The sequence below is a fragment of the Quercus suber genome, unplaced genomic scaffold (assembly GCF_002906115.3).
Source record: "Quercus suber isolate HL8 unplaced genomic scaffold, Cork oak 2.0 scaffold_1001, whole genome shotgun sequence".
NCBI lineage: Eukaryota > Viridiplantae > Streptophyta > Magnoliopsida > Fagales > Fagaceae > Quercus > Quercus suber.
The window spans coordinates 21,521-32,737 of NW_027070416.1; the positions used below are offsets into that span (position 1 = coordinate 21,521).

General features: G+C 32.7%; 1 protein-coding gene across 1 annotated transcript; it reads left to right on the forward strand.

Annotated features, from left to right (window-relative positions):
• The first annotated feature begins 3,972 nt into the window (after positions 1-3,972).
• On the forward strand, positions 3,973-4,458 carry LOC111995829 (copper transporter 6). The gene has a single exon (XM_024027776.2). The coding sequence runs from the start codon at positions 3,973-3,975 to the stop codon at positions 4,456-4,458; it is 486 nt and encodes a 161-aa protein (XP_023883544.2).
• Positions 4,459-11,217: the final 6,759 nt, after the last annotated feature.

Below are 11,217 nucleotides of genomic sequence, written 5' to 3' on the forward strand. Positions count from 1 at the left end.
GTACCAAATATTCTCGTACAAATTCTGAAATAACATACTTTTTAGTTTAATTTTTTTTACCTACAAAAAGGTTAAAACAGTAATACTATTTGTGGGTGGGTAAAATTGTCGATGTCCGAGGAGGCTAAAATTGTCGAGGGGTATTTCGCGTAAAAGAATGATACATGGGGACAAAAAAACTCTGTCCGAAGAGAGCATCATTATTCCGAAGAGACGATCATCCTCAGATGAAGGGGTTTTGAGGTTATGTAAATATCTGGGGGGTTCAAATGAATTTACTAGTGACTTCAGCAATTTAGATAAGCTTTAGACACGCCTAGAGATAAGAGGAACGGAGAAATATCTAGAAGGAAAAGCTGCCACAACCGTATTAAATGCACTGCAACAACTTTCCTAGCCGCATTTATGTGGAGAAGACCTCTGAACAGTACAACTTCAGCTACCGTCATTCACAAAAGTTAAGGGAAATACATGACATGACATGGACTCAAGTAGGGGGTTGGATGGAAAACAAGTGGATGATAGGGATGGTAGTGGAGAAGGATATATGAAGAAGGGTTCCTAATGAAAAAAGAAGGGGAGAGGAAAAAGGAGAAGTGTAACCGATATTCAATCTATTATAAGTCTCTTCGGATTTGAACTCACTTGGTCTTTACGGGTACTTTTATACTGGTTTATACTTACAGGCTATGATCAATTGTTGTTAGCTCCATAGTTAACTTAGCTTTATCACCCACGCTCTACAAATTAATTGTTTTTGGCCTTGGGCCACAAATCCTAACCCTACACTATTACATGTACCAAAAAAAAAAAAAATTACCACCTATTTGTATTCAAATATTTTATTTCTATCTTTATTTGCTATCTATTTGAATTCAAATTCTTTAGTTATCTTTATAAAAAAAAAAAAATACAAAATTATTACTTCTTCCAAAAAAAAAAACTCACTATCTCACTTAAAATCTACTCATTTTTATCCCAAAATTTCTATGGTTTTTTTTTTTTTAATTCTTTAAAACATTCCAAAATTTTTGTTATCCAAAATTCTATACAGATATCACAAATCCTCATCTATGCATACTAACGTATATCATCTTTTTTTTGTTTAAATCTCAAATTTTTTTGCTTATCACAATTTTCATCCCAATTAATAAATTCAAATGTTCCATTGGGATTCAACTTTTTACAATTTTCTATCTCATTTTTAAACATTATTCCATGTGACCTTACCTCCTTCTTAAAAAAAAAATATATATATATATATATACACGGTTATTTATGTATCATTTTTAAGTATTATAATACTAAAGCAAAAAAAAAAACAAATAAATAAAAAGAGTATTATTGTAGGTGCTAAGCGTATGTGATGAGTCTAGTAGAAATATAGATAAGTTAAGAGAAAATAAAATAAATCTAGAACCTAATTCAAAATTCGAAATTCAAATTCAATTAGTACTTCTAAGTCAATTATGAAGGTTCAAATAGTGTGTAAAACACTAATGAATGTTTAGAACCCTAATTTCAAATTTATTCAACACAAGCTTATACTCAAACAATAGATGTGCAGAATAATAGGTACAAGCAAAAACCCAAACAAATAAATAAGTCTACACCATAATTAATCACAACACAGCAACAATTAAAGGTATAGAGTAAGGGTTAGAGAGATGTAAACACAAGGATAACACCGGCACGTGTTATCGAAGAGGAAACCAAAGAACTCGGCGAAAAACCTCTTCACCACCCTCCAAGCGGTAAAATGATCCACTAAAAAATAAAGTTGGGATACACGAATAGCAATAAATCCTCCAAACCTAATCTACCCAATGCGTCTAAGCCCTCTAAACTTCTTGCTTCGATAAGGTTAAGCCTAATCGTGTCTTCTTTAACTTTTTGAATCCCGCAATAAGTCCATTGCATCAGCTAAGTAAATTGGTCATCTTTGAACTGCTTTCCAAGTACTAAAATACCTCTTCACTGATATGGGTATAATGAGATAAGAATTTGACTAATTAACCTCTCAAGAGTATGTCAATGGAGAGGGTGAGAGTAGAGGAATTTGGAGAATCAAATGTCTAAGATTGTGGATGAGTCAATCTTGGTTTTCCTTAGGGTTTCTCTCTTAAAATTCTCTCTAGAAGCTCTCTACATTTCGTGGGTATAAGGGCATTTATAGTAAAGTACGTGAGGAATGTGAAAAGTCATTTTTCTACAAAATAAGGCATTCTAGTGATTCAGTCTTGTGAGTGGGATGAGTCACAAGTTAACTGCTAGGCCAGACTGTTAATTTTTGTCCAGTAGTGCTCCAACTGTCGTGACTCTTTAACTTTTTGCATACTTTACACGTGTGGCACTTTGGCGAGTTGCCAATTGTGAGATCTAGTCGCAAGAAACCTCCAAATGCACACATACTTGAATTTTTTCATACTCTCACACACAACTCTTACATAATTCCCACCTAAATACAAGGTATTTAAATGCTAAAATACAAGAAAATTTGGTACGGAATAAAGTCAACACATAATTAAATAATTTCAACCTTATAAACTAAAAATCTAATAAGAAAACTAATTAAAATAAAATCAATTAAGGAGCATAATTTGTTAGCCTCAAAATATTAAGATTGGAATTTACCGCAAATTGACATCGTCTTTGATTGTCTCTGGACCTCAATTTGGTAGATTGTTGCAACTGGCTTTTAATAGGAGGGTTATTGTTAAATTGAATGTGCTAAGATGGAGATATCAGCACTGACAACATTGCCACTAAAATCATGCTTAGTTGACTCCCTCCTTTGCTCCTGCATCAAACTCCTTGTGTTGGAAAGAACTGCATCCTCAAGTTTTAAACTTTTAACAATACTTGTCTCAACCTCTCTGATGTCCAAACAGTCCCTCCCATCCAATTCTTAGTAGAACTAGACAAATTATCACTCTGCAAATCAATCTCTTTTTAATCATTATGAACATGGTTTAATGAACTCTTCCTTGAGGCTTGTTCCACGTTAATCGAACACATGAAGCCACTACATGAACAAGTCAGTATTATTTCTACTGATGCTAGATCCCCTTTGTAACAAAGTAGTTGGAGCTTCATCCTTACTTGTATTAAACCCAATTTTTTAGTAAAATAAACACCCTCCAAGATCAATTTGCAATTCACATTAGGGTACTTATCGAAAATTGGTGGAGCATTTAAGTCCATGTCTTATTCATTTTCATACCCAAAACAAGAATATTCAAAAATTCCACTTGAAGTCACTATCCATTTTCACCTTCAACCGCACTTGTCATGTAGCAAACGGATAGTGATTGAGTTCGATTGACTTCATCATTCTTCACCCCCCACACACGCACACGTACACGCGCACACACGTAAATATAAATTGTGCAACAGCAACAGATTTGATGGGCATATATTGTTAAAAACAAAGAAAAAGGATAAGAACATGTCCATTTACTCTTTATCAAAACCTACTTTCGTGGGTATGAGGTGAAAATATTACGTTTTCTTGCGTGTGAGATGAAAATATTCTATTTTTTTGAAAGCGAGACATCTAAAATTGATTCTTATTAGTTATTAGTAGTAGATTGTTTCATAAGACTATTTCATAAAATACTTTTTTGTTTCGGAACTTGGGCCGGCTGCAGGTTAACCCAACCTCTGGCGCATTGGCACCTATATTTGAGATACTTTTTCCACAAATACAACCAAAAACATAAGGAAAGATTTTATCTTATAGGGGCAAATGGTCAATATTTGTTCTAGAACTCCGAATAAGGCCATCACAGCATTTAATTCTTTTTGGTACAAAACATTTTTGTACTGCAAAACCCATTAGTACACATCTTGTACTACCAATCTATCATCTCTCAAAATCCCTAAATCTCTTATCTTATTTAAAACAAGGGACCTCCATATCATCCACAAAACTAGTTCTACATAATTTTCACGCTACCACGGCCACTGGCGATGCATGACATGGAGTCACCAGCAACTCCCATGAATGACTCATCTGGAGATGGAATGCACAACATGAACCATAACCATACCAATATGGCCATGAACGTGAACATGATGCACATGACCTTCTTCTGGGGTTCCAACGCTGAAATACTCTTCTCCGGTTGGCCTGGCACACGTCTTGGTATGTACGTATTAGCCCTGATTGTAGTCTTCGTGCTCTCAGTGCTCATTGAGTGGTTCGCTCATTGCCAATTGATCAAACCAGGTGCTAACAATGTTAAAGCCGGTCTTGTTCAGACCCTTATGCATGCAATTCGGATTAGTCTCGCTTATATTGTAATGCTTGCTGTTATGTCTTTTAACGTTGGTATATTACTAGTGGCTGTTGCGGGACACGCAATAGGGTTTTTGCTCTTTGGCAGTCGAGTTTTCAAGGACTCAGAAATGACATCGTCTGTGAAAACTAGTGATCTTCCTTCAATGAGTTGCTGACATATATAAAATTTCTGTTTGTCATAAGCAAATTAGCAATGTTACATGTAATTTTTAAAAGTCTCACATAATATTGTAGATCTCTCGTACTCTTCCTAGTAATGTATACTGCATTAGTTTGAAGCTGTGGATATTTCAATATAGAGCTATATGTTGCAATAAGTGAGTTGAGATTCTTTTCAAGTACACTGTTCTTTTAATGTAATGGTTCCACCTATATATTTTGTCTATTTGGTTCCTCCTCCTCATAACATTGTTCTGTTTTCCTGTCAGCTTTTTCTAACGGCTCAAATGAATCAGGTGATCGAGAGAAGAGTTGAGCCAATCAAACCCCTCTACCTATCACCTCTATCTGTTAATTTGCATGGACGTTTCTTTGTGTTAAACTTTACAAACATGGCTCCCCCTAAATCACACTCATACCTACCAAACTGTTGACTCAACAATTTCAACTTTTACCTAATGGTCCTAGAATTTTTGCATGTAGGTTTTGTTCATAGATTGAAAGGATCATTATCGGCTTAATTTGTCACGAGTGTAGAACAGTTTTCAAGAAATTGGCTTTTTTGTGCAAGTCACGGCATGCGTGCTATGACTTGTTCAATTCTTGCTGACTTTTCTTGATTAACAACAAAGACATGAGAAAATGGCGAGCCAACAGAGTTTTGAATTGATGAGGTGGCCGGTTTGGTTAGACCGTTCAAACAATGGGCCCAACAAAAAAAAACATATTGTTAAGAGATTTTAAGGAAGAGTTCAAAAGTGTTTTAGGCCCGTTTAGTCCAGTAGTTTAATAACATATTTTTAATTTTTAAATAATATTATATGTATTTTTACACTTTTTTTTAAACATGTATTTTTAAAAAATACAAACAACGTTATTAGAATAACGCTAGCAAACGGCCCCTTAGGTTTCAAGTAACAATTTTAAGTGAGATTGTTGTAATTTTTTTTAGAACTGTGAGAACCATATAACGTTGAGAATGCATAAAATACTTATTTTTTAAAAGAAATAAATATATATATTCATATCAAAAATTTAATTTTTTTTTTTTTACTTTTGAAAATATGTTATTAAAAATATGGTACTAAATACATTTTTTGTATTATGAGCACTTTAAATATATGTTCTCAACACTTTTTAAATCAAATACAAATCTTTTTGTACCACTTTTTGTGTTCCATTAATTTATGGTCACTAATCATAACTTACTTACCATGTAATATTAGTTTGACTTTCTTTATAAAATAACCAAAGTTTAAAAAAAAAAAAAAGTCCAATATATGACAAATTATAATTTGTGGAAAAAAAAAAAAAGTAGAACACAAAAAGTAGTATAGACAATTTGTATTCTTCTAAATCACAGTTTTGTACATCATTTTGAAAATCACAATCTAAACTCTCCTACTAAATGGGCCCCAGCTTTCTATTGCTTGTTTTCTCATTGGATTTCAAGCAATTTCTTGCCTTGCTTGGGTTAGAGAGATTAGCTAGTTGTTAACTCTTCTCTTTTGGCAGCCCATTTTGTATAAATAAGAGCCATTTTAGGAGAGAAGAAATCATATCATAGGTTGCGAGGCTCAATCTATGTAGCCAAGGGTTACGTGCCATGAAGCTTATGCAATGTAAAAACCCATGGGTCGCTCGTCGGAAATTTCATGAAGCGAGAGATTATGGGTCTCGAGGCCCCATTCGTGAAGTAGTGAAAGCATAGTGATCATAGCCCACGCCATGAAGTGAAACAATTGGGCTGAACAAGACGCCTGTCTTAAATGAAAAAAATACGGGCTCAAGGGCGAATGATGAATTGGGTGTGGTAAAAAGAAAATGACTTTGTTAACAGGTGCTGGCCAGCGGCTGTTAATGAACCAACTGTGATGCATTTATTATCTATCACAAATCTTATTGCATTAAAAATTGATAAAAAAAAATTTCAGCTGTGGTTTATCACAAAATAATTTGACTTTTTTTCATTTAAACTGACAAATATTTAATGCATATTTAATTTTTTTCACATCCCTAAAAAAAACAGTGAATAGTTTAATGCACATCAAGAGACATTTTGGAGCTAGTTAAAACTTCAAACTAGGTGATATAAACTATAAAGTGGGATTTGACAAAGCCATCACAAGCCCATACGTGTCACTTTGCTTTTGAGTTGTAGATATTTTCAAACTACTTTCTTTTCTTGTCTGCGTTAGTATTTTTTACCATATGTTTTGCCTTTTCTTTTGAGTCATTCTTTTTTCTTCTTCTTTTTTCGAGTATGAAATTTATTCTTGATGATAACTCTTTATCATCTAATCAAAGTATCAATTATTTTTTTGTGTAAGTAGGGATCAAAGTTCAAATCTTTTATTTGATAACAATAAATTTTACTAATTGAGTTAACTAGAACACACGAGTCATTCTTCTTAAATACTTATAATGACGGTAATACAACTACCTCCCAACCTCTATTAATAATAGTGGACTTGATGTCAAGACATAAAATCTAATGTGAAATTAGAAAATCTAACTAATAGTTTTAACCTATCCAGAAATTGATGAGAGAAATAAATGAACTTGAAAACCATTTAACTTGAAGGGAAAATCCTTTATAATAAAATAAGCTACTATATCTTCTCAATTTTATGTCCAATTGACTTGAGTTCACAAAAAATACAACAATATAATCTCTCATGGAATTCATCTGGTTTTTAGCCCTAAATACTACAATTTTTTATGGTTGGAGACTTAGAGTAACCAGAAAGTCATCCTAGGAAAAACACCAATTTGCTCCCTTATGTCTTTTGGTTAAAACAAAAAAAAAAACAAAAAAAAAACAAAAAAAAAATTTAATTAATTAATTGTTTTATTGGATAAAGAATACCCACTTTCTTGGTTTACAAGAAGTAAGAGCACTAGCATCTAAGTTTGTTAAGAATCATATATTTTACATCTTCAAAAATTAATTTATCTATTTTACCATCTTATTTACAACTCACCCAACATCCTATATTCTATTTTTATATACAACTCATTAAAATATTATAAACTACACCATCAAATAATATAAAAAATTATGTGGATCTCTCTTCTCTCTCTCTCTCTAGAAAATCTACAAAACCACCTTCCGCCAAAACTCAACCACAAACCTCAATTTGTCATCACCAAAATTACCCCAAAAAAATTTTTTTGCCACCACTACTGAAAAACAAACCACAACAATCAAAACCAAGAAAACACCCATCCCAAAATCAAACCCCATAGCAAACATCCCCCCCCCCCCCCCCAAAAAAAAAAAAAAACTCAACCACAACAGCCACCACCACCACCTAGAATCTACCACAAAACCTCTAAGATTTTGTAAAAATATTGCTACACAACACCTCTAAACTAACTACAAAAGCCCATGTATATTACCCATGGCAAAATTATTAATTTTGCAGGGATGAACAAGCCCAACAACAAGGCCCAACCTAGACAACCTAGTCCATGTGCTAATCTTAGCAACCAAGGTTTACTTGAGTAACTAAAGTGGTTAGACTAGCCACTAGTCAAGTTTCAGCACAACTAAGCTAATAGTTGGGGCCAATTACTATCATTTTCAACTCGTCAAATTAGATCAGAATGAGACACATGTCTAGCTGAGCTTACACCCTTCTTTGGCAAGCTAATTTTCATGATTAGGAGCTACTTTTTTTTTTAAAAGGAAAAACCATTCATTGGTAAACTGCCTTTTTAAATTTATCTAAAATTTAGGAGCTTTAAAATTAGTAATGTTATATATGTAACCCTATTTTTAAATATTTCTAAATATGAGAATTTGAGTGTATTTTGGATATCAAAAAGTAAACGTTGAGTAAGAGTTCAAAAGGAAAAAATGCCCCAAATAGTAGTATAGATAAATATAAAAACAAAAATTGATTAAAATTTTAATATTACAAAAAAAAAGTGTAACAATTATTTGAGAACTGCCAATAGCTAGTAGAAAAGCCTAGAAGGCACTACCGACCCACTAAACCCGTCACTCAACAGGTTTTCATCACATGAGAAATGGTAGTGCGGAAGAAACGGGTGTTGATAGATGCCATTGCTTTTTTCCTTACTTGAATTTGGATTTGTATAAAGGAAAATGTTAACGGCACCGTGAGGTGTCCGTTATGATGATTTATTGTGAAATCCATCTAATAAGTAATTGTTATAAATTGATTAATGATTAAAAATAATACTAAAGTAACAGGTGAGATTCAAAAAGTTATTCTCATTAACTTTACATCTTATAAAATTGGTCCAAAATCTGACAAAAGATTAACTTTACTGATATAAAATTGTTTTTTAACGAGCACCGCACGGTCGCCCTTAACACTACCCTTCTATAAAATCGTGTTTCACCTAGAGAGAGTTAGGAGTCAACACTTCACTAGCAGACCTAAAATTCCAGTGAAAACTGAAAGAGACAGTCTCATTTGTAAGTTAGCACTTTTCTTTAATACCACTCCAACACAGGGTACTACAAGTCATTTGCAAAAATCTGTCACCTTGCTCCGAGATGAACTGGCTTCCCGTGACAATTCTCCTGGTCCGGAGCGAAATTTAAGGCAATTGTCCCCCCAATTATGACCCTGCACAAAAAGCCTACTCACAATTTCTATGCACAACTACGATAATCATGCTAATCTATTTTTGTTTCTTTCTTACTTTGATAAAACAAGTATACCTACTGAATCACCCCCAAAAAAAGAAGAAAAAAAACCAGAACCCATTGTTGTCAGATGATCCTTTTTTTCATTCTAAAGGATGAAGGTTTGAACTATACCTACAATTCATATGTGAATATTGGTAATATTGAAAAAGAGATTATCGTATTATTTATTAAAGAATAACAAAAAAATCGAGTTCTCATGCACTACAAGTTGTCAATAGACAGTTTTGTATAGGATGTATTTATGTATGCCTCCCAAAAGCCAAAAGGTACAGGCAACACTGCAATAGGATCCAAAGAATAATTCATGATTCCAGATCAACTTTGGGTTGTAGTTTTCAATTTTATAAAAGGCCTGCAAAGCTAACTATTGATATAATAATACTTGTGGTTATAAAACTTTTTAATCTTTGTTTGTCTCATTAATTGTGCTTTCGACCTTCTTTTGTTGAAATTAGACGCCGCTCTGATTTAATATGTCGACGTTGACGATTGGTATAGTAATCTTTTGCATGAGAAATGTGTTAAATCCAAAGTCAACAATTAATCAACATATTTGAATGAAGCTAACCTCTATTATGTTTATCTATCTCAGATATGGGTCTCTCTTTCTTTTTCTTTTTTCTTTTTTTGATAGGTCAGATATGGGTCTCTTGAGCTTAGATTTACTATACCTATCAATACTGAAATTGGATTGGTCGTGGATCATTTTATAAGTTTTATTTGTATTAAAAATTTTGGTAAAATGCGTTATAATAGTTCTGTGGGAAAATCTTTTTGTCTTCATGTATCTGATGTAGAGTTTGGCCTTTCAATAATAGATTAAGTGAATTTGGTTTAGTTTTTTGAAACTAAACTTTTTTTTAAAGTAGAGTTTTCAAAAAGTACATAACGAAAAAGTGTTTTTTTCAAAAAGTTGAGTGTTTGGTAAGAGCTGTTAAAAAGTGTTTTTTGAAAAAGATGAGTGTTTGGCTAGTACTTATAAAAGTGACGGTTTAAGTGGTAAATTACCAAAAAAGACAATGTATATATAAATCATTGTGAAAGTATTGTGAAAATACTTTCTAAAAAATTATTCTAAAAAGATTTTTCAAAATTTCTAAAAAAAATATTTTTTTTCTCACCAATATTAACTAATAATAACCTACCACTTAAGATTTATTGTGAAAATATTGTGGTAGCATTTCTCAATTTTAATTTCTCATTCTTTATTTTATTTTTCCCTTATTTCTTTACTTTTTTTTTTCCATCCGTATTTCCTTCTTCTTTTTTTCCCTTCTTTTTTCTCCTCCACACACGTACCCTTCTCATTTTTCTTTTTTCTTTTCCTTCTTTCCCCTTTTTCCCTACCACTTCCTCCAGAACATTCCACTTTTCTTTTTTTGTTCCTTATTTTCCCCTTTTTCCCTTCCACTTCCTCTAGAACGTGAGTTGCCGTAGAGCTTTTTTTTTTGACAGCTCAAAAGCTACAAGGAAGAGAGAAGAAGATGATGATGATGATGATGATGATTGAAACATAAGGAAATCCCTCATCTCTCTCCTTAATTCTCAAATCCCTTAAAGGTCCATTTGGATAGAACTTATTCTACTAAAACTGAAAACTAAAAATTGCAAACACTATAGCAAAATAATTTTTAAATATGTGAATAGTGCCGTAGAACCCATTTTTAATGAAAAAGTTACTGAAAAGTAAAATTTGTGGGACCCATAAGTAATGCACAGGTGCATTGTTCAAGGAAGAAAAGTCAAAACATGCGGCTGAAAAAAAAAAAAAAAAAAAAAAAAAAAAAAAAAAAAAAAAAAAAAAAAAAAAAAAAAAACACTTGGAAAGTTGCAAACGCAGACGCGCAAACGTGCTATCCAAACCAGGCTTAAGTCTCTGCCACTATTGGGTTTGTATTTGATTTTAATTTTGGGTTTGGGTTATGGGTTTTTAGTTAATGGTTTAATTTTGAGTTGATTTTCTATGGCTTTTGAGTTGATTTTGTTTTTGGTTGATTTTGAGTTGAGTTTGGGATGGGTTTTCCAATGGGGTTTGAGTTGATTTTAAGTTGTTTTGTGTTGATTTTGA